At 38.2% G+C, this 24,545-nt stretch overlaps 1 protein-coding gene across 3 annotated transcripts in view; it reads left to right on the top strand.

Annotated features, from left to right (window-relative positions):
- The window catches only part of LAMA3 (laminin subunit alpha 3), a 114,842-nt gene that overhangs the window by 38,440 nt on the left and 51,857 nt on the right, over positions 1-24,545 (top strand). For 2 of the 3 annotated variants that reach the window (XM_048080046.2, XM_066992863.1), the window contains exons 17-34: positions 523-622; positions 1,251-1,303; positions 1,654-1,759; positions 3,589-3,688; positions 4,490-4,646; positions 7,671-7,809; positions 9,279-9,421; positions 10,956-11,056; positions 11,159-11,312; positions 12,714-12,874; positions 14,833-14,941; positions 17,114-17,211; positions 19,569-19,734; positions 20,140-20,266; positions 20,354-20,493; positions 20,849-20,964; positions 21,484-21,695; positions 23,340-23,544. In XM_048080046.2, the coding sequence (XP_047936003.2) occupies positions 523-622; positions 1,251-1,303; positions 1,654-1,759; positions 3,589-3,688; positions 4,490-4,646; positions 7,671-7,809; positions 9,279-9,421; positions 10,956-11,056; positions 11,159-11,312; positions 12,714-12,874; positions 14,833-14,941; positions 17,114-17,211; positions 19,569-19,734; positions 20,140-20,266; positions 20,354-20,493; positions 20,849-20,964; positions 21,484-21,695; positions 23,340-23,544 (2,387 nt within the window). Of the gene's footprint in view, positions 1-522; positions 623-1,250; positions 1,304-1,653; positions 1,760-3,588; positions 3,689-4,489; positions 4,647-7,670; positions 7,810-7,999; positions 8,133-9,278; positions 9,422-10,955; positions 11,057-11,158; positions 11,313-12,713; positions 12,875-14,832; positions 14,942-17,113; positions 17,212-19,568; positions 19,735-20,139; positions 20,267-20,353; positions 20,494-20,848; positions 20,965-21,483; positions 21,696-23,339; positions 23,545-24,545 lie in introns of all 3 variants that reach the window. The other variant, XM_048080047.2, reaches the window with a different exon arrangement.

A 24,545-nucleotide genomic window follows, 5' to 3' on the forward strand; every position in this document is an offset into this window, starting at 1 on the left:
TAAGATTAAAAGTACAGAATAATTTTTGGTAAAAATAAAAAATAGAAAAAAGTGTGGCATTGCCATAATTTAAAAAAAAAAAAACAAACAACCTAATATTAACATTTTGAATCTGAATTAGTTCACTTTACCACTCTTGTTCCTACTCTGCCGTCCTAAGAAAAAGGGAGCGGTAAAGCTTGGAGAAAACGTGAAAATTACTGATTGCTTTTATGGAAATTTGTATTTTAAACTTTTTACAAAACTGTTAATGCTTTAGAGCAGATATAAGAAGGCTATGAAAGAATTGGAAAGTACGTTCACTGGGATATTTAGGATAAATTAGATATGGAAGAATGGAACAGTCCTGTGCTGATAGTATAAGACAGAAAAATTCAAGAAGTCTGAATCAGCCTCAGATTCCATGCCTCTGTGAAAGTCAGTAAGATGCCTGAGTTGTTTATAATACTAAATTTTTCATAGTACTAAAGAGTTGTGTGTTTTTTTTATGAAACAGATGAATTAACTTCTTTCTGTCATTAGGGCTATTGTCAATGTCTTAAGCACGTTGAAGGTCCTACGTGTAGTAAATGCAAACCATTGTACTGGAACCTGGCCAAAGAAAACCTTGAAGGATGTACAGGTATAGTTTTAAGACATATTTCTTTGAGTTATGAAATTACTTTGATTTTGAAATTTTTTTGAAATTTTATTAATTTCTATTATTACTAAATTCTATTTAATTACTAAATTCTATTTCTATTAATACTAAATTATTTTGAAAATTGTCTTTGTTAGCTGTGGTGCTCAGTGATTTTAACAACTTGTTAAGAACATGTTTTCACATAACATAATTTGAAAACCAAATTACCTATAATAGCAAAAGTTATTTTTAGAAATTAGACCACAATTTCATGAGTGTTTGTTAGTGCTGTACTCAAGTAACCAGAAAGCAATTCTGTCAGAGCAGTCAGAAAAGACTGTTTTTGCTAAATGCAAATTAGGATACTTCACGTAAACACAGTAAATTCACAGTAAATTGCACATACACAAAAGTCCTCATTCATTCTTCTTTGCTTTTTCTTCTCACCTTGCACCAGTATCTATTGGTTGTTCTGAACCTTCCTAGAATCCACTTCCAGGGTAGAATCCACTTTGTTGCACTACGACTCCAAATTGCAGATTCAATATTTATTTATTTATTTCTGCAAAGTATTTTGGAAAGAGGAAATGTAGATTATCTTTTTTTTTTTTTTTTCCAATCCATGCAGCATGCCACTGTGATGTGAGCGGAACACTAAGTGGAGTTGGAGAATGTCGACAGGTGAAGTGAAATTATAAGGAAAACATTAATTCAATTTATTTTTGTAAAGATATGTTACTGTAACATGGTAAGATGGAAATCTTGGAACTGATTACTGCTTTTGCACATGAAATGACAGGTGACATCCTAGGGATGTAAAAGTTCTGAAAAGTTTTCATCACCTTGAAAGTAGGGATCTTCTCGTCTGTTCATTAAAGGTGATAAATAACAAAGTTATGTCCAGATAAAATGTTTTTGTTCAAATTAGAATGATTTTCCTCTTCACAACTGGAGGGAATTCAAAGTATTGAAAGAATGAAGTTCTGGAGAAGGTGCTGATGAAATTTTTGATGAATACATTTTCTTCACAGGAAAATGGACATTGTTACTGCAAATCCAATGTTTGTGGAGATTCCTGTGACAGTTGTGAAGTTGGTTATTATGCTCTTGAAAACAAGAATTATTTTGGCTGCCAAGGTAAAGAACATTTCTAGCAGCACATTTGCACTTAACACAAAATTGTAGAATTCCACAGGTCATATTTTAAAAATGTGGATGTGTTTGTTGAATCATTTATGCAGAGTGTTTTGCACTATTACTTGTAGCATGTGCAAGTCTTGGTTTGAGCTGGATGTGTTCTGTATTTGAAAATCTCCTCCTTTGCCTTCCAAAGGGAGAAAGAATAGGGCAGATGTTACCACTGTAGCTCCCAGAAATGTGGCTCACTCACTTGATAAAATTTGTTCCTCTTTGAGTTCATCGGCTGTTGCCTCACCATCCTCAGTGCCTTCTTTACCGCCACCTGTCTGAGGTTTCTCTTTCAATGCCTGTTGTGAGATATTAAGAGGAGCTGCTGAAGCTTGCCCAGCACAGAACCAGTGCAAGCCTGGGCAATCTTGAGCTCTGTGCCTAGCCTTCATTCCTGCATTGTGCACCTCACTAATCCCTGTCAAAATCTAATACCTCACGCTCTAAGAGGGTTTCAATGAAGTCAGAAATTAAAATGCAATGAAAAGATTAATGCAGTATGTAACACCAAGATGCAATTCATCCACCAAAATATGTATGTATCATAGCCAAAGAGATTTCCAAATAAGATAATTGAAAGCCATTCCTTCTTTCACACCTACCAGTATACAGGGTCAGGGAGGTTTGATTTTTCCTGCAAGTATTAGCTGTAAGATTGGTAGCTCTCTGTTCTGTTTAGTGATTTTCTAAGGTCTGCTGCTGGAATAAGAACTTAAAATATTACAACAACTAGTAACTTGATTTTATTTTTTTCAGCTATGTTTGTGTATTGCTTTAAACTGTGACTCAGTATGTTTTGAAGTACGGTCAGATGCAGCTGTGATATGGTGGAAGTGGTCATCACTCTGCCATGTGTTTTGAGGAGTGTAGAGCTACTTCAATGGTTCCCTTTCTTCCTTGCCCTCCCTGTAGATTTGGATTTGCTAAAATTATTGAAAGCACTTTCACTGCTTTTAGTGGGATTTATACCTGTCCAAGGATGAAGCAAGAGATTTGCTTTTAAAATACTGATGTACTTATGGCAATCGTTTTGTGCGTGCAAAGTTTAAAAACAATGGCTAGTCTATCAAACAAACCTTCTGTGCCTAATTTTCAAACCAAAGCTCTAATGAAATGGATCTGGCTTCACGAGGGCGCAGATTACTTTAATTCTTCTTGATTTCAGTGAGATTACTTGACATGCTGTAAATATGTTTAGGAACATTCAACCTTTCAAGTCGGTTCTGAATTCTTTAACCTAGACATACATGTTCCTTAGTGTGATATATTATGCCTCATTATTAGAGCTGTCCCTTACTTTATGCCACAAATCCTGTCTCCTGTAGCAAGTCCGATATATGTTAAAAATATGTGTATGCTCTTATGTAAACACATATGGTTTTGTTATGTTGTGATACCAGACTCTGAAAATTCAACTTCTAGCTCCTTTTGTAAGTTAGGTGTTCTTTTTTAGTACTTAATCATCCTGAACTGTGGTCCAGCATTTAGTAAACGTGGCTTTTTACTTGTCATTTAAAAGTTATTAAAAAAAAAAAAGGCTTTTGTCATGTTACAAGCAGAAAAAAAGAAAACAACAACAAACGGGAAAAGCCAGAAGTAACTGCAGCTTATCCATGGGGTGCTAATGTGTTTCAAAGAGTCTGAGGGGAGCCTAAAGGGCTCCGGAAGGAGGAAATGAGTTGATAATAGTGTTTAATTAGAGGAAGCGAGGTGTGTTTTCTGATAACCTGTATCACTTTTTCTGATGGGATGTTTGGCTTCTGTTCTTTGCCTGGCAGGCTGTCAGTGTGATGTCGGAGGATCCATCAGTTCCGCGTGTGCTGAACCCTTGGGTGCCTGCCAGTGCAGAGAGCACGTTGTGGGGATGACCTGTCAGGAGTGAGTCAGACTGTCACAAAGAGCTTGTGCTTTAAAGTAGATCATTTGAAACGGCCCATCGGTTCCTTGCTAGCTTTTCACATGAGATTCTGGATTTGTTGATAAATATGCTGGTAAATTGTGGTATTAGTTATACTCGCTGCCTGGCAGTTTTCGTCTGTTACTCTAATGGGATGTTTTAACTCTGTTTCCTTGAATAACTGATACCTGTTTTGCAATCACATTGTGTATATATCAATGTACCTGTATATATCAAGAGTTGCATAAGATAAGGTACAGCTGTAAAAGCCTCTGGAAAGAGAATTCTCATTCCGTCAATCTCATTTGCTGTCTGGAATTTATTAACTACTATCAGGATTTCCCAGTAGATCGGTTCCCTTCTGTTGCTTTATTCTTTTAGATGTAGACCATACAGTGACTGGTAATTCTTTCAGATTACAATGGTGAGTGGGTGGAGGCTTCTTGCCAAAAAGTGTTGGATATTGGGGTTATACTCAGATGATGAACTAGCTGGAAATATCATAAATTCATCAGGCTTTTTTAGCTTACATAGTTGTGAAAAGAAAAATCATATCAGAATCAATTTGCTTTAGCTGTTGAGTGACATGATTTAGGCACATTGCCTGAAATGTTTTTACTCACTAATAAGTAGCAAAGGTTCAGTCAATGGTTACATTTGTATTTTATACTGGCAAGGATACCCAAACTGACAATCAGAGCAAAAAAATAAAAATTTGGAGGAAAAGAATAGTCCTTTGAATGCTTGTTCTTTTTTTTTTTTTTTTTTTTTCTCCTTGAAAGGCCTGAACATAACTATTTTTTCCCTGATCTGCACCACATGAAATTTGAGATTGAAGATGGAACTACCGTCCAGGGAAGGGGAATTCGGTTTGGCTATGACCCTCAGGAATTTCCTAACTTCAGCTGGAGAGGATATGCCCGGATGTCTTCTATACAAGTAAGCTGGTATTTTGCTCAAGGCTTTGGGGTGGAAACATAGATGTATGATATGTATGCCCCCCTTATACTGCTATGTGTTTGCAAGGTCATGGAGAAACCAGAACGACAGGATCTCACTAATCTGAACACTTTGGCACTGTATCACTGTTTGGATTAGTGACTGTTGGCATTATTTAAAGTTGGTCATTGCTAGTGCAAATATGTTGTGTTCTTCAGAGACCTTCTTTGAGAGGTCATTTTGTTTTTGTTTTTTGGGGAGGTTGTTATTGGCTGGATTGTTATTACTTTTTTTTAGGAATGCATTTTGCTGTAGGTTTAAAGCAAAGAACTAGTAGCTTTGAAGTCTCTAAGACTAAATGCAGAAATTGTTGTCCTGACAAGGACAGCAGAAGATTGATGTTTGGCTAAATCACATGGATTATAGAGTTCCATAGTAGTCTGTGTCAAGATTTTCAGGTTTCATCATAGTGCCATGGTGAAACCTTCACACTTGTAACTTGTATTGGACAAGGAGGAGAAAGTCTCCAATTTATCAGGAACGATAACTTTACATTACAGCAAACAAGAAAATGTGCGATTCAGTAAAACAAGATGCGAGCAGGAGTGTTTCAGCAACATTAATTTTAGTCTTATGATAGACTACAAATAAAGCAAAACACAGCAGAGGGAGTTAAGTACATTGCAGGAAGAGTCAGCATAATTTAATTGTGTGAGAAAGGACCTGTTTGATTTTGGACTGAATTGCTGAGCAAGTGAATCAAAATTTGAAAAGAGTAGATTTGAGCAATAAATAGGATTTGCTCATTCTTTTTAAAAGTTGTACTCTGATATTTGTAGTACTCCGATGCTGATTAGATTTTTTAGTCCACAGAAATAGTTGTGTCCAGCCTCTGTAACCTGTCCAAGGACTAATTGGTCAACTACAGACAGACATAAGCACATAACTGTTGTGCAAGTATAGTGATTTTCTTTCTGTTTTTTACTTTTCACTCTTTCATCTTTTGTTTGTTTGTTTTTGTTTTTTAATCCCAGAGCCAATTTTGTGGTTTTGCTTTTTTTTTTTTTTTTTTTTTTGGCTTTTCAGAATTACTCCACATTCACACATGAAGACAACTCTTTGGAAACTGTGCTTTCTTAAATTTCTGTTTTCTAACTCAGATGCTTTTTGCATTTCATATCTACTTGGCATTTTGTAAAGAGGTATTGAAAGGGCTTAGTTTCTAATCCTGCTGAAAGTGTGCATTACTTTGCTCACCTGAATAAAGCTTTTCATTCATGTAAGTAATTGCCAGATCCAGGCCCTCCACAGTTAGATCCTTGCATAGATAGTCTTCATTCTTCATAGTTACGTTCTTCTTTTCAAGAAACTTTCAGAATTTTCACGTAGCTTTTTTGTGTCTTGCAGGACCCTGAAACACTCCTGACATTTTTTTTGTGGAAGACAAATAACATTACAATATCTACCACACGAAAAGCTAATGTAACACTTTTTGTGAAAATATTTTCATTAAAAAAATCAGGTGAAATAAGTAGCCTGTGAGTGGTGCCCTATGCTGCTATGCTTCACCCATGCTGCTCACATGGGGGTCTCATTATAGACTGAGAAGCTAACAGTTTGCCTGAGTTTTTAAAGCATTGGCAAGAGCTGCCTTGCTTTGTGATAGAGCTCAAATAATAAATTCTTCTCACTTCCTACTTTTTGCTTGAAACTGAGGACTGATATCTCTTCCTCCCTCATTACTCGAATGTCTTCTTTCTCTGTCTTTACCTGGGTACTCTAGACTTTCCATAAAAGCTTAGAAACCATTTTGTGAAACTTTCTGAGGCATGTTTCTTTATATCTTTCACCTTTTCTGTTTTGTTCCTATCTATTTTTCAGGTGTTCCCTCAATGCCTGTCTTTTCTTTTCAGCAGTCACCCTTCTCCATTTAAAACAACAGTTGTAAAACCTTCCCCCATGTGTCTGTATTTTCTGTTCTGGTCCACTGCCCTTCTGCAGTCACCGAGATTTTAGCCATTTAATCTCTGCAGATATCTCATCTCTATCATCTGTTGTATGTCTGTCTTTGCTTTCTCTATTGCATTTCTATTTAGAAAGTGGAGATTTCTGGAATGATGACAGAATTTAATAATATGCTAAGTAGCATATGAGAGCTGGCACTCTATCATTTATTTTAGCTTTTAGCAGTAAGAGAAAATATGGCTTTGTGCCCCATTCTGACAGGTTTGCAATTTAGAAAACTTGTGTGCTTTTGGGGATACAGAATGGACCATAGTGGTAGGGAACTTACTGTACCCGAAGCATCTTGGAATGGGACAGTGAGTGGATTATGATGGGTGAACTGGTGGGATTTGGTTTGTGATGGGAGCTTTATGATTTAGGATGGAAGGGAAGAAGCCAAACCCTTGAGACTGCACAAAGCCTATTTTTTTCCTAATCCACCAACCTTTGAACAAGTCTCTGCTGATTCTGTTGCTCTGCAACTAAATGGGGGCTGTGTGAATTCATTCTCCTGTGGGCTTACTGCCAGCCCAGGGTTGATGTGAACTGTGTGGTTTCAGGGATGTCAGTTCAGCCCCAGGGCAAAAGAATCATGGTATCATACCTCTAAGGCAGTGAGGGATCTGGTAGAAGAGCAGAAGTTACAGTGCCAGTCTGAGATGTCTGTGTGCTGTGGAGCATTGTGTGTTATCTCAGACTAGGATCAGTGATTCTGGCCCTTGATACCTTATGTTTCCCTGCACAGGCAGGAAGAATACCAGTAAAATACTGTCCATGTTTCAAAGTGCAATATCAACATGCATATTAGTTAGGATTCTGTGTCTTTCAGGGTAAGTTATTATTCAACAAGTGTTTTATTTTACAGGAGGTTTTGTTCCATATTCTCTTGTAAGCTGCTGGAGCCTTTCTTTTCTGTTATGGAGTATGTCTTTTGCCAAATGGTTTTTCTTTCTCTGGGTGCTAGTAACAAATAATATACTTTCCTTTCCTCCTTTTTCCCTTTCTGTTTATTTTTCCCAGCCAGAGGTGGTTGTACCTGTCACTGTGGCTTCCCCTAAGCTCTTCCACCTAGTCCTCCGCTATGTCACCCTGGGTTCAAAAAGCTCTAAAGGGAAGATCTCAGTTGCTGAGGGAAAACATTTTGACACTAACTATACTTGTAAGTGAATTAATTTTCTCATTAGGCTTACCTGTCTTCATCTGTCATACACAGCATTGCCATTCCAGTGTATACTTGTCTGCATGTGCATTTTTCTTGTAGGCATTTAGTCTGGTGCTTGCATGGCTTCTAACTGTTCCTCTATTCAGCACTTTATGGCTGTTTTTGTTTATTAACTTCAATTTTTCAGAATGAAGTGAGGATAACTTTGAATGTGGAAAAATCAAACCACTACTTATTTCGCATTATCCTGAGATACATTAACCCTGGAGGTGAATCGTTACCTGGCCGCATATCTGCTTGTCAATCTCGGCCTGAAGCAGGTAGGTACAACTCAACGGCACAACAGATTAGATGAATGTTAGATTAGAGAAGCCTTTTCAAGAAGCAACTAACTCAGATTTGTAATGACGCTTAAAATGCATTGCTTTTAACAGTGTCAATGCTTTTGCGTTTTTCCTGATATATTTTCCTGTAAATGATGTGGCTATGTTTGCATGAAACTTCTGCTAACAGTAATAATCAACATTTGTTTTTTAAATGTTTGCCAAATTCAGGACTTCCAATTCTGTACTTGAAAGCTTTGAACTGTGTGTTTTATGAAGTTTTCAAATAAGGGATAACAGCATTTATCTTGGTTCAGTTGCCTTTAATATTTCAGTTTAAAGGTGACTTCTGCCTTTTTTCCATGAATAATATTTATTTAATGATGAACCCAATCCACCAAATTAGCTCTGATGACAGTCCTCAACAACATGACTTGGTCCCTGGTAAAAGATAAGTACTCTATATCCTTGTTATGTCTCTGCCATTCAAAGGATATGTTCAGAGTTATCTCTTACGATGTGTAATAGTATCACACAATTGGGAATCAATGGTATTTAGTCATAGATCTTTCCAATAATTTGGAGAAGACACAACTAAAGACATGACAGGTACTGCCCAGCAGAGGGGCAGCAGTTTATAGTCAGGACTGGCTTACATTGCTTGGGAGACAGGAAACCAGCCTGGAGCACAAGCTTTTGTCTTTGTCCATGGGCTTTCAAGAGGAAACCTTTGTGATTCATAACATTTTAGATGCTACAGAGAACCTCTGGTATTTGAAATATACAGCTGAAAGTTGCATGAGAACAGGCCTTGGGTCAACCGAAGATGTCTTGAGTCAGTGGAGAGATGTGTTGAATGGAAAATAATGGAAGAGGGAAGGGAAGTGAACATTTCAGAATATTACAAAACTGGCCATTACAAGGGAAAAAGTCTGCACTTCTGAATCAATTTGCTCAAGACTCATAAAAAACAAGATGACAATAATTACACAGCTCTGTAGCTTACTTACAATACATATTGTCAGAGGAGCATTGTCAGCTCCTATTACACCAAGTTTAATGGATTAAATTGTAAGTCCAGAGTACCAACCAAGTAGAGACATTTTACACAGTCCCTTATTTTTTTTTTTTTTTTTCTGGCAGGGGCTGCTCAGAGTAAAGAATTTGTCTTCCCACCCAGCAAGGAGCCAGCTTTTGTCACAATCCCAGGAAAAAGCTCCACAGAATCTTTCTCACTGGTTCCAGGAATGTGGATTGTCAGTATAATGGCAGAGGAAGTCCTCTTGGTAAGAAAACAATTGAAGAAAACAAGTGCTTGAAGGCTGTCATGATAATATTGCTCTGGAGTTGTTTGTCAGGAACAAACCTGGAAGCAATTGAAATTCAGCATTAGTGAAAATAGTACAGTGGCAGAATATCATTATGAAAATATACAGTTCAGCCTCTAATTTCATTTTTTTTCCTTCTCTGACTTTCATCTGCTCTAATTTTTCATGTGCTTACAGACTTTCAGTCTATCCAGAATCTGTACTTTCAAATGTTGAAGTAATATTAATATACAGCACAATTGGTTGATCATAAAAGTTCATAGAAATAAGTAATTCTTGCATATCACATAACATATCTAAAGCTTGGTTCAGCTACAGATGATCAAGCCCTTAGTTTTCTGGCAAAGATTCTTCAGAAAAATATAAGGTGGGCTTTATAATTAGCAGGTCACTTTCTAAATGTTTTTATCTTCCCATCTTTACTCTCCTTCCACTTACTGAAAAATTTTCTGTGACAGCAGTTCTGAGAAGTTGCTATAAAAAGACAGTCTTTGAGGTGAGCATTTATGGAAAACCTTAAAGATGCATGATCACAAAGATACTATACTGAAATTCATATGTATATTGTATATGGTTAACAAGTAGCCGATATCTTTAGTCATCAACCCTGGGGCTCTGTTAAATTTATGGAACGCCACGTAGAATGTTACTAAAGAGCTTGCAGCATATTTCTTGCTGAAAGTGACAGTACTATTGTGCCTGTCTTTTTTTTTTTCTTTAATACCTTTGAAAAGGAATTTGTTAATGATCTTAGCCCAGTATGTATTCATAAAAGAAAGTTTTTATAAATAAACTCCAATCTTTTAACTTGAAGAGGCAGAGTAAAAATATACCAGCTTCTTGAAGCACAGCTTAATAGATTATGAGGAATATTTTTATGAAGTCACCTGGGATACATGAATCTCCCTTGCAGAGTCAAACACAGTTGAGTTGTCCGCAGGTGAATAGCGTACATGGGTGAAAACTGTGCAGAGCCAGCTGTGTATTACTGAGCAGTGCTTGTGCAACTCAAGCTTATACAAACTGATTCTTTCTTCCACTCTACTGAGCGTACCATTTGGCTTATAAAGCAAGAACAACTTTGGGCTAGAAGATCTGTGTTTCTTAGCTTTAAAGCTTAAGTAAGAGGGGCCTGTGCTTTTAGATTCAGAGGCTCTGGACTTGACAAGTCCTGCAAGGCATAGATATAGTGGGGAACCTCCTTTATGAGCATCATCTTGTACAACACATGATGGGATAGTGGCTGCAGAGTTTCCCTGCTTACAGGGCAGCTGCCTTCAAACTATCTCTGTGAAGATATAAACAGATTTACCATGATACATAAGGATGTTATTGGCCCATATAGCAACAAAAAATCTACATGTGTATTGCAGATATCCTCCATAAAAATTATTTGTGTGATTGGTTTTGTGCATTGCTACATTGTGAACTTCTGGAGAGGTTCCTTTTGTAATTTTCTGCATGGTCTTGCATTTGTTATATTTGTTCCTAGGATTATATGGTGCTGTTACCTAGTGATTATTATGAAGCATCCATCTTGCAGATACAAGTTACGGAGCCTTGCACCTATCCTGGACGTGTTTCAACAGAGAAGTCAGTATATATGCTACGGAATAAACCATTGCCTTGGATTATGTTGTTATTATACTGCTGCAATTGAAAGCAATAATAATTCTGTGTTTTTGTTTGTGTAAGCTGCTTGCTCTATCAGCATTTGCCATTGGGCAGATTTTCCTGTGTCCTCGGTTCAGAGGCAGCGTATTACAGACGTGGGGGAGAATACAGAAGAATACCTGTTCGACGGCCAACTCCTGATCAACCAGTGATGTCCCATATCAGTGGAAGAGAGGTGAGATTCCTGCATGCTAATCGCAGTCGCATCTGCACTATTAACTACAAACCTACTGGACTAAAACAGTGGCATATTCATGGCTTGGGATTTGCAGATCTGTAACTCATCCCTGAAACAGGCTCTGTGCTAAGTTCTGTATTTTATACTGATCTGTATAAACAGATCAGTATTGGCAGACCTATACTGTGACTAGAGTGGATGTTTCACTCTGACAAAAGTATTTAATAAAATAAAAATCCCTGTGTTTTAGGCATACTGTCTAGTTCAGCATACTGCTTAATTGCAGCAGCAATGTCAAAATGGTTTGTCAGCAGTAATGGTGTGTGTATATAACTCCAAATTCATCTTTTTTTTTTGTTTCTTAAATAGCTATACTTACGTAAAATATTTACTTCAGTAAAAAACAAGCAAAGGCAAATATGATGCTGCTGTGGGTCCACTGAAAGAGAAACATGTTTCATGTTTCTCAACCAAAAACTATACTAGAAGTATTTTTTTTAAAAAAAGCTATTGTATCAAGTACATGATAATTAAATGTAAAGTGATTGTGTCCTCTGCTACTGTGTTCTGACAGTTCCTTTAAAAAAATGCCAACTGCAGCAATGATACTTAAATGTCATAGGCCCTGGTGCTTCATCACTGATGCATGTGCAAAGCTTTACTGTTATGACTTATTGCAGTGAAGTCAGGATGGCTGTTGACAGAATTATATGCTTGTTGAAAAGTTCACAGCCTAAGGACACCTTGAGAAAAACAGCTTACATTTGAAAATAATTATATAGCCCACTGTAACAAAAACCGCTGTAACCACAGCACTCTTCAAGCAACTACTTCAAAGTATCTTCTGTAAAATATTACTTTAATCAACTTGCACAGGTAAACTAAAAGAAAAATCTGATGTTTCAGAAAGTGGCAATGGCTATTTCCTGGAGATAATGCTCTCATTCTTTGTAGGGAATCAGTGTAAAGCGCTGCAGTAGTAGGAATTCTGCTTGTGGGAATGTTTATTTAGTGGAGAATTAAGAGTCAATTTTGGTTTGTTTTTTAAAGATAGCTTAGAGATGAGGGTTTTTTAGGAACATCAGATTTTCCTCACTGATAGTTTATACTGCCAAGAATAGAAATAATAAGCCTCATTTCCTAGCCTTATCTTGCAGATCTGCTCTTATCTTCCTAGAGCTGTTATAATGGCAGCTGTTTCCTGAATCTGGTTGACTCTTACTAGTGGACAAAGTGATTATCTATAAGCACTGCTTCCATTCTGCTGGATTGTTTTTTGTTGAGACAGCGCAGGCTTGGCCCTAGACTAATGAAGACCGGTTAGCTTGCAGGGCAGGAAAAGGGAGCTTCCTGCAAGAAAAATCTAATTTATTTTTTTTTAAATGATGCTTGACCTAGGTCAATTTACAGATGACCATAAATGTTCCTCAAGTCGGTCGCTATGTTCTAGTTTTTGAATATGCCAATGAAGATGACCAGTTATACACTGCTGAGGTAAAAATAAATAGCCCTGGACCTGTCACAGAAGGCAGAGTGAGAATATACAGTTGCAAATACAGGTAAGAATTTCTGAAATGGTTAAATAACCATTTAGAATATAATTATACTTTTTATATATTGGAATCCATTTTACTGCTGTTATGTTGTTCAAATTTTAGGGTGATTTAAAAGCAGATACATAATTATTTGGGTATTGTACAGATTTTTAAGTCTGTGCAGTCAGCACATTAAATACTGCTACTGCTTTAGTGAACTTTTTCTGTACAAAGGGGTTTTTATATACACTTGTAAATCCTTATAAACTATTAATTATAGAGTCCAGTAGCAGAGCATCCAGCAGCTCTGTTGGCTGCAGATGTTTGCACTGTTTATGCTTGTTTAGTTAAAAGCATGTCTGAGGGTTTTGACTATAAAAAGAAAAAAAAAAGTAGCAGCCAGTTTTGCAAGAGTGTTTCCACCCCTCTAACAAGATTTGCTGAAGCAAAGGTATGTGTTTCTCTGAAATTTTGAGTAGGCCTGAAGACCTATGTTTCTTTATCCTTGTTGACTACTGAGGTTACTGCAGATGTTCCAGAGATTTTGTCTGTCATAAGTGAGATTGTCTTTAACACTTGAGCAATTCAGAGTATGACTCAAATTAGGATTGTGATCCTGCAGATGTTTGTGCCCCTAGGAGTGTTAGGGGGTTACTGACATGCATCATTTTTTTCCTGTGAGCCAAGTGTTTGACAGATTGTAGACTTAGGGATATCCAGGATTTTCATCAGCATGTTTGTGATACAGAGCAGAACTGTATTACTTTGCCAGGTCACTGCTCTTAAAACTCTTTTTTTTTTTTTTTTTAAACACATTTTATGGACTAGTTCTGAACTTGTTTGCATGTATGATATGTTAAAAGCTTGCTTGTGAAAAGACAAAGAAAGCCTTTGCTACTTTAATGTAGCAATGCAGTAAATCCTTTCTGCTGCCATTCTGGATGAAACTAATGGTGCCATTGCAAGTAAGTTGCTGTGTTATCTTTTCTGAGCAGGAAGATACATGTCTGTGAAAAAAAGAAAACAATCAAAACTGCATAATGAAGTTTATCATAGAATCATGAATAAAGTATGCCAGGTCTACTTACAGCTCTATCAGATTGATTATTCCCAATAAAACATTGGAAGAGAATGGATCCCAGATTCAGAGACATACTTAGTTGCCCAGTTTTTAGTGAAAATCAAATGAGAGAGCTATATTTTTCTTAAGTGTCCTTAGCCCTGAGATGTGCTTATTTCTGAGCTGTGCTCTGAACAACAGTGAAACTTTCACATTCTCTGATTCCTAGAAGAAAAACAGAGTTTTATGGTGATTACACCTTCTCACCCACAGCATGCTGGCTGGCTTTGCTGAGCAGAAGAAAGAAAAGAAATTAGCATCTTTTATCATAGAACCATAGAATGGTTTGGGTCAAAAGGGACCTCTAAAGATCATCTAGATTTAACTCCCCTGTCATGGGCAGGGACATCTCTCACTACATCAGGTTGCTCAAAGTCCCGTCTAATCTGTACGTGACTTCCTCTTTTAGCAAAAGGGAAATGTTTCTACTTTTGGAAGGCTGTAGAGATCATGCTCCCTGGGCAAGGCAGAGTCCCAAGCCTTTAGTAAGATTCTTCCTCCTAGTATATGTTTATCTTAACTAAAGATGCGCAGCCGATCAAAGGTAATTGATAAGAGGCACAGACCTACATCTCAGTGTACCGCTAGCAGTAGCTCAACTGGAGAACTAAACTAAGGTCAGGAGGTTTGGACTCTGTAGGCGACCTACAAAGGGCAAGCCACATTTTGTATGTGGTGCTTCCTTTGTCTCTGCGGTGGGGATACTGCATTCATCAGTGGCCAAACATAGTTGTTACTTATGATCCAGCAGAATGACTAGGTACCTGTGGTGAGGCTAACTAGGCCTCAGCTGAGCTACACAATAGCACAAACAACATGGCAATGCCGGGAGGCTAATTTTTAACCCTGCTTTCTGTCTCAGTTTCCTTTGTCGCAGTGTTGTTGTGGATGACAGAAATCGTATTGCAGCCTATGATCTTCTAGCAGATACAAAGATACATCTTAAGGCATCATCAATTAATTTTCTTCTGGTAAGTTTCTATTTTCTTTTCCATTTGTAATATTTATTCCTCAAATAGGTAAAGAGATGTACTTTTCTCCTTATGTTCACATGCTGTATGGTGATGTGTGAAAGGGTGTATATTAGATGCTTGAAGATGTTGGTTTGTAGATAGTCAACGAATACTGAGTCAAACAAGGAAGGCAAATTCCTCTGTATCTTTATTATCTTTGATCTTGGCAAGGGTATTTCCAACTCTCTAATGCTTTATTTCAGTTCCTCTCTCTTTTCTACATGTAAACTTTAATTGAAAAATATGCTGGTAGCTTTTTTCTTAATTGCTGTATTTTTTGCCTTTCCCTTTTTTTTCTTTATATCCTCACAACACGGGCATTTCCTATGTCTCTTACAAAATTTCGGATAATAAATGTATTCATTTTAGAAAAGATAGAACTTTTAAATAAAAACTTGAATGAAAAACCTTCACTGCCATCTTTTGGCCCACACTAGTAATACATTTTTCTAGATACTGATTTTTTTTTCTAAGTTGTTTCAGTGTTTACCATTTTAGAAACACGAGGCCAGTTACACAGTTGGTTTAAATCTAAAGTTAAAACCAAACTATGAACACAGAGTAGTTTCATGGCACTGTTAGGATTAGCAACTGATGCATACTTTCTTCATTTCCTGAGGCAGTGTTCAGTGTGAACAAATACCATTTAAATTGTGTGGTAGCTCCCTGTAGCAGTTGCTGTGCTTAACGAGATCCATACCCAAAGGATATTGATATTATTAGGCTGTATCTCCACATATGGAAGTTTCATGATAATATTTTGTCTTCCAAATTACAGTTTCCTTTTTCTAAATGACTTGCTTCAAGATTGAGACACAAAAAAATATTTCCCTGCTTTAAACATAAATGCTGCGCTTGCCAAAAGATGAGAATGAGGAAAAGAAGAACTTCTGTTGTATGGACACTATCTGTGGAGTCAGTGTCCCAGCAGCTTTGGAGTTAAAGACCCCCTGTTGTACAGAACAGAGAGGCAAAGGGGAACCACCCTCAGTGCTGAAGTTCAGAAATCAGGTCTAAATAGTAAAGGGGGAATGGGATTGTTGAGGTCACCTTTCAAGAGCGGCTCTAAGGACTTCATCTCAGACAGATGCAAATGAGCCGTCTAAATCCAAATGATGTTCCATGGTAACTTTTTAGCTGCTCTGAAAGTACAGTTCAGATCTTCAGAGTCTACCCTTGTTCTGCTGCAATAGGCTGGAGTCCTATGGGTCATTACAGGCAGGAGAAGCACAATGCTTGCTGCACAGGAAAAGGGATTTCTGGCACTCTGCCTTCTAGCTTATAAAGGGTTTATATTCCCTGCTCACTTATGCTAAAACAGAAGTTGAGCTCCTTTATGACTGCTTCTAAAATGAATTGCTTTGCACATTAATGCATTCTCCCTATGCAACTGCTATTTATACTAATATGTAGTGCTAGTTATCATTATCAAGTGCTTTTTTATTTCCTTTTCAAGTAGTTTACGCACACATTTAGTAACCTGCAAACTTACCTGTAACTTACGTATCTTGGAAGTGCAGGTGATATCTTTTTATTGGCACTAACTGTTGTGTCTACCTACAAGCCTTGCCTTATGTCAAAAAAAAAACCCAAAAAACCCCAAACCAAAATCATATGAACTCTCAAATTTTTTTAAACTGAATTCTGAATCCATTGGGAGAAATCTCATAGTCACCAAAACTCATTTCTAAGGACTTTGTGTGAGCAAATATTACTGTCTGCATTTCAGAAGGACTAGGAATTCCCTCAGGGTCTGAAAGTCTTAACAACACTGAGGGCTTTTTCCTCTGACCCTTGTTCTGTATAATCTTGTTCACCCTTGGCTAGCTTTTGACCCTGTAAGCTAGTCTTCTGTGATTCCCATTACTATACATACTTGCATTTTAATTTATTTAACTTCCCAATAGCCAATGTTCCCCTGGGAAGGATAGAAAAATACTTTTAAATACTGAGGCATTCAGGTGCAGGTAGGTAAGGATCCAAAACTGCTTGCAAAGTCCATGACAGTACATGGGTTGGGACTTAGATCTCCCTGTGCTAACATTAGGCTACATTGTTCCCCTTTCAGGCTTGGCCCTATTATTTATTTTCAGTATTAATTGCTAAATGTACCTTGTGCTTATTTTTCAGCACAAGGTTTGTATTATATCAGCTGAAGAATTTTCTCCAGAATATGTGAATCCTAAAGTACATTGCATAGCTGTTTACAGGAGTACCCATGATGGAAGGTAACTTGCTTGTTGTTATCCTTTATATTTTCTGAAAAAGACCCTCAGAGAGAGACTAAAGTGAATTTTAATGCTTTTCAATGAACCTTTGCTTGGTGACTCAAAGGTGGTTTGTTGACCACTTTTACAAGGTAGCATTTGTAAAAATAAAAATAATAAAAAAATAAAAATAATTGTACTAATAATTAAAAGCTGAAGTGTTAGTGTTAATCTAGACAGACTTTGTGTGGGATGTTGGTAATACTAGCCTTTCCCATCTGAACTACCGAGTGCTAATGCATTAGAATACACAAGTATTTCACGTGCTTTCCAGTATAATAGGTGTCCAAGCTGGAAAAACATTGCTGTTTCTGTGGCAAGCCATGGATTATCAGGCCTGAAATACACACTGTTCTGTTTGGATTTTCATTCTGCATGTTACTGCTTCACCTGGTTCAAAATGGCTTTAATTTCTAATTGGTAAGGTAATGAATTTCCTTTCAGGTATCCCAAATTCACAGGTCCACCAGCAAAATGTGGCAGCCCCAAACTACCCAACGTGTAAACCCCTTCTTCACAAACAAGAATTCCCTTCCCCACCTCATTGTGGATCCTGTATGATAGGTGATGCTAAGTGTGCCCTCAGCATTCATTACTCACAGCAACACTAGGTGATCCTTCCCCGCCTCCTTTATACTTGTGTAGTACCAGTAGTTAGAGTACTCATATGCAGTTGGGTCGACACAGGTCAATGTCCCCTTGTTACTGAGAGCATTTGAACCTAAATGTTCTCTTCCCTATTAGTCAGTTCCAGGTTCTGCAGAGCACTTGCTCCATCCTGTTGGAATTCTTCTCTCCACGTGTTTCGTTCTTTGTGCCAGAGAGGAAATATCATTCCAGTTTCTGAATTAGGAAACATTTTCAATTCCTGTTGCACTTCCCTGGATGTCCCTGTGATTCTAGTCCTATGTTGTGTTTTTTTTTTTTCCCCAACTGATCTGACAATGAAGGGAGCCTCAAAGTAAAAGAAAATGTCATTTGCAATGCTTCAGAGGCAGAAAGAGTTGGCAACTAGGTCTAATAGTTTTCCAGATGGTAGTTGCTAATACAGTGGTTGAACTGAAGTAGAAAGCAGAAAAATCTGGATATTAAATTGGATAAAAGCATGTGACTGCACTTGACTTGCAAACATGTATAGCATTGAATTGCAACTTAATTCTCCTCCTGTTCAGAATCTTACAACTGAGAGCAGCTTTCTAACACTGAAGATACTTGCCCTCTCATGAAACGCATTTTGCATTCCTGGGTATTTGTACTCTGAGTAAAATGGGGAAAGGAGGCTGGGTGAAAAGCATGATATAAAATCAAGCTAACATAGATATATGTTCCTTTTACTTTGTTGGGTTTTGTTTTATTTATTTATTTATTAATTTATTAAATCGCTTGCTGTACTTGCATAGTTTACTGTATATTTATGTTCTGTTATTAAGACCGTTATCTGGCAGCATTTTTGCTTTCCTGAAAGTGTTTAGTGTTCACCAAGTTGAAAGATTCAGAGTCTTGGCTCAGTTTAATAGTATTATAAGTGGATGCTGCACGTGGTTTCCCACACAAGCCTGGCAAATACTTCTCAGTCCTGGCCCTGAAATGTATTTGCCATTCCAGTTCTGGGCCTGTCTTGAGCAAAGATTAATCATTGTCTGCTGAATACTTACAAGAAGTGAATAAATACTAGCGTAAAGCCCCCAGATAACATTTTCTCCTGCAGTCTTGGAAACTACTTCTCTCAATCAAGTTCTTCAGAATTAAATATACCAAGGAAGAAATAGTTAAAAACAACAGTGGACGAAATGGGATGTTTTCAGGGAGCACTGTTATTTATTTTGGCTTCAATTCTACAAATATTTGAGTGTATGCTTAACTTTTAAGTACTTAAGTAGTCCCACTGGCTTCAATGGGAAAACTTGCATGTTTAAGGGACACACCTACATAAATATTTGTAGAACTGAAATTTCAATATCGGTACAGATTCTGGTGAATGTAACTAACTGAATTCACTAACATTTATTTAACTGTATTTTTAACACCTTTGGTTTCCTTAGCAAACTCTTTTTATTGAAACTGTTCAGGTTATGGAAATTTTGAGTGAATAAAAGCAGTCATGTACGTTTTCCCCTCTGTGAGTTAGATCTATACCTCTTGTTTTCACTTATTGATCATTTCCATAAAATTCCAAAGAGTAACAGTGGTTACTATTGTGTTATTAATTGTATTACATTCTAATATATTAACTTTTGGGACTTGACCGTTTTTTTCTTTCATGATGCTTAAGGAATGCTCCTGACCACAAGAGTAATTAATATAACTCTTGTTTTTAGCGTAACATGCATTCCATCAGTGTATGAAACTCCACCAGCGGCTTTGGTTTTGGATGCATTCAGGGATGGGAAAATTTCTGAAGTACAGAGAAATATACTCCATGATCCACTGAGTGCCCCTTTACCTTCTGACTCAGTTAACGGAGTCATCTTGACATCACCACAGGTAGTTCACATTTTGAAAATACTGTTTCCTAAGTCACAAATTATGCTCTTAGTAAAGGTAAATAGGTCAAGCATTCTAAGAAAATCAGAACTAATGTATATGATCAAAACATTGCAGATTGACTAAGCCACAAAGATAATATACAAAAAGAGAAACAAAAATGCCAGCTTCTTTCTAAACCTGTAGTAGTCTCACAGACTGCAGAAGTGCATTACATATGCTTGGCATGTGAACAGATAGGAGCATGCAGAGGTAATGACATATCCTTTGAAGATATTGTTAACTTTCTGAGAAATGCTAAGCCCCCTCTCTTCTGTTGCAACTAAGCAATACAGAGCACAGTTCATGAAATGATGAATATTTCACAAAACGTATATACTATCAGAGCTGTTCTTGCTTCTGCAGAACCAGATTACCATGAGTGGCAGAGTGCCCCAGTTGGGCAGATATGTATTTGTGCTACATTTTTATCAGCCAGCACATCCAACGTTCCCTGTGCAGGTGCATGTGAATGCGGGACGTGTGTGGTCAGGTAAGCTTTCAAATTTGATTTAACTTCTTTCTCCTCTCAGCTTTTTGGCACAGAGGTCATTATTTGGCATTATGCTTTTTCTTCTAGGTTCCATCAATGCTTCATTCTGCCCTCATACTTCTGGCTGTCGGGATCAGGTGATTGCAGAAAAACAAATTGAGCTTGACATTTCTGAACCTGAAGTCTCTGTTACAGTGATGATACCTGATGGAAGAATGCTGGTTTTGGTAAGTTTATTGCATAAACATACCTGGAAATGTTCTTCTCAGCTTCACCAGCCATTTAGAGATGATTTTAAATTATCGATTTTCAAATTTTCAAAATTTTAGGATCTTGTACACTAGTTTTGTTTTTACTTTAAATCTTAAGATATTATACAGTATTTTTATTGTATGCTGCTTGTATTGTAAGCTCTGGGAGATAGATAATGAAGTATATTTTCCTACCCTTTTGCTTAAAGTGTTAGCATTTTTGAGAAAATCGAAAATTCATAATGAAGTAACGTTTAAATATATAAATGCCTTAGCTTGTTTCTTTTGTTTTTCTCTGAAATGTACAATCTAGCTTTTTTGTTGTTTTAAGGAAAATGTCTTAGTTGTTCCAGCAGACAACTACAGTTACAAAATTCTTGACAAAAAGACTGTGGACAAGTCATTTGATTTTATCAGCCAATGTGGAGGAAACAGTTTTCATATTGAGTAAGCATCACTTTCTGAAAAACTGAGCAAGCTAGGATTTAATATTATTTTCACTCCATATTAAAGAAACGTATAAAATCCCCATCGCTCTGCTACATTAAAATGCTTTTCATGGCTTATGCTGGCTTGTTAATTTTCCATGAGTCATTTTTGCATGACTTTCTATTGTAAATGAAATGTAAGGGTAGAGCGTTATTGCTCACAGTACGAAAGAGGAAAATCTGTGTCATCTTTCTGTCTTTGGTATTTCCATCTTTGGTATTTTGAATTTTGCTTGGCATGTCTGAACTGATAAGACTAATATGAGCACCTCTTTGAAAAAAAATAAATCTTACCTACATGAGCCACTTACTACTAATGTAATTACTTTATGCGTATCCTTGCATGTGTACTGATGCCTTCCATATTTCAAAGAATTGTTTGAAAGACAGGACCCCAATTCACTGAACCACTGCAAAGCATTCTCACAGCAGTTTTCAAGTGGCATTACTAACATGATTTATATTTCAACGTAAATAGCCCAGAAAGATCGTCAGCCTTCTGTAAGGATTCTGCGAGGTCACTAGTGGCTTTCTACAACAACGGAGCAGTGCCATGTAATTGCCATAGCGAAGGTGCCATGAGCCCCACTTGCAGCCCCCTGGGAGGGCAGTGTATGTGCAGACCTAATGTCATTGGTCGTCAGTGCAGCAGATGCCAAACTGGCTACTATGGATTTCCATTCTGCAAGCGTAAGTACATGCTCTGATGTATTCAGTGCCTGACCTGACCTTAGTTATTTAATTCTCAGATTACACTGCACAGGCACTGCGGCCCCACTTTTCTTTATAGGGCTTGACCCTGTAACAGGCTGGTTGAGCCGTCTTAGATTTAGCTTAGTGTGGTGGTTTTACTCAGGTGGGCAGCTGAGATTCAACCACTCTCTCAGTACCCCTCCTCGAAAGGAAAGGGAGAGAAAATACGATGGAAAGGGTTCAAGAGTTGAGATAAGGACAGGGAGATCACTCAACGATTATCGTGACGGGCAAAACAGACTCAGCGTAGGGAGATTAGAGAAATTTATTGCCTATTACTAACAATCTAGAGCAGTGAGAAATAAAGAAAAGAAACTAAAAACACCTTCCTCCCAGCCACCCTCTTCCACTTCCTACCCCCAAGCAGTACAGGGGAACACGAATGGGGACTGCAGTCAGTCCCTGATGTTTCATCTCTGCCGCTCCCTCACGGTCACTCTCTGCCCCTGCTCCCCGTGGGGTCCCTCCCACGGGATGCCGTCCTTCCCAAACTGAGCCTGCAGGGGCTGCCCACAGGCAGCAGCTCTTCAAGAACTGCTCCCACATGGCTCCGTACCACGGGGTCCATCCCTCAGGAGCAAACTGCTCCAGCACGGGTCCCCCACGGGCGGCAGCTCCCCCCAGACCCCCTGCTCCTGCGTGGGCTCCTCTCCACGGGCTGCAGCTCCGGCCCGGGGCCTGCTCCTGCGGGGGCTCTCCATGGGCCGCAGCCTCCTCCAGGCCACATCCACCTGCTCCACCGGGGGCTCCTCCACGGGCTGCAGCGTGGAGATCTGCTCCGTGTGGGACCCATGGGCTGCAGGGGGACAGCCTGCTCCACCAGGGGCCTCTCCACAGGCCGCAGGGGAACTGGTGCTGTGTGCCTGGAGCACCTCCTGCCCTCCTGCTGCACTGACTTTGGGGTCTGCAGGGATGGCTCTCACTCCTCTCTCTCAGCTGCTGTTAACCAGCAGTTTTATTTTTTTTCCCCCTTTCTTCTATCTGCTCTCACAGAGGCACAAACAACATCGCTCACTGGCTTGTCTCTGGCCAGTGGCGGGTCTCTTTGGAGCTGACTGAAACTGGCCCTTATCTAACATGTGGCAGCTTCTGGATTCTTCTCAAAGAAGCCACCCCTGAAGCGCCCCCCGCTACCAAAGCTTTGCCACCTAACCCCTCTACAGTCTTAGATTTATCATAGCATAGCTTCCAGCGTAATGCCGAAGTAATACTCTGTTTATTAATGTTTCTTTGTAAAAGTGGTGCCCTTGAAACCAAAGCTATTAATTGTGTAATACTTGGCAGGTTTGGGAAGTGTTAATAATTCCTGTGGTGAATTTAAGCAACCAATCTGTGGAAAAGAACCAGGGTCTCAAGATACTCTTTGAAACTACAGTTACATCATTGGTTTCCATGACCTTGATCAGTCTTAATCTCAAATCAATTTGATAGTTGGAGCTAAACAAGCCACCTGGGTTTAAAACTAATGAAAGAGAGAAAAGAATGCACCTTGTCTTTGTTTGTTTTATATACAAATTCAATTAGAGTTGATCATTGTAAGCTGGGACATGATTAATTTGTAGAATATTTTTTTTGACCTAGCATGCAGCTGTGGGCAGCGTCTTTGTGATGACATAACTGGTAAATGCATTTGCCCTCCTCGAACTGTGAAACCAAAATGCGAAGTGTGTGAGAAACATTACTTCAGCTATCACCCTCTTGCTGGCTGCGAGAGCTGCAACTGTTCAGAAAGAGGAGTTATTAATGCAGCAAGCCCGGACTGTGAAAAGAACAATGGGCAATGCAAGTAAGTTTGGATTACGTGCATTAATAATGTTGCTTGAGTGGTTTGCTTCACTATTTTTTTTTCAGGTATTTGGAGGATGTGGAGAACTTTTATGATAATGAGCAAAGATTTAAGCAGTGCTTGGTGATAGAACTCAGTTGTTACAGGAATACATGCAATGTTTAGTGAAAATTTGGTTTGTGCAGTAACGAATGGTGGGCTTTGGGATTCCCAAGCATGCATTGTTTGCCAGTGACATGCCGTGTTACTCTCAGTAAGTCACCAAATCTCTGTTCATCTCATATAGCTTATCCAATGCCCAGATAGCAGTGGACCTTGGTCCAGAACTTCTGACTTCCGGCACGTGCATCATTTGTAATTGTGTATGTTATCTCCCAAATTGTTAAAACTTTGCAGTTGACCTTCCACAATCTAATGTGTGGGTTTAAGTCCAGTAACATTTTGAAGTGCAGTAAAGCTTGAATATTTGCAATGAGTTTTGAGAAACTGATCGTAGGTGCTGTGTGTATGGAAACTACTGTTCAGTTGGAGTGACAGACAGGGCCCTATTATGCCCTCTATACGACATATGATTGTTCTAATGTATCTCAGCATGCTGAGCTGAAAATTGATTCTTTTATGTATTCTCCTATTTATATTGTCTAAAATATGTACAGCATACAGCTGTAATTGTAGGGAATTATCTTAAATTCTGACGCTGTCAATATTAGTGTAGTAGAACATTCCTATTATTTCCTTGGAGAGCTGAGTCCTTAAATAGCAAGTACAAATATGCAAGAGCCAACACGTTACATAAGGCCAAGGTTAGTTCATTTTGATTGGATTGGCTATGTTTTTGTAGTGTCCAAACAAAGAGAAATATGGTCTTTGCTGTTCTGCCATTAGTCCTGTAAATATGACAGAGAATACTCATTTTCAGAGAAAACTCTTTTTCCTGAATTTAAAATAATATCTTAAGTCTGTCCATTTCATATGAACTGAATAATTATTCTATACCAATG

This window comes from Anser cygnoides, chromosome 2 (genome assembly GCF_040182565.1).
Source record: "Anser cygnoides isolate HZ-2024a breed goose chromosome 2, Taihu_goose_T2T_genome, whole genome shotgun sequence".
NCBI lineage: Eukaryota > Metazoa > Chordata > Aves > Anseriformes > Anatidae > Anser > Anser cygnoides.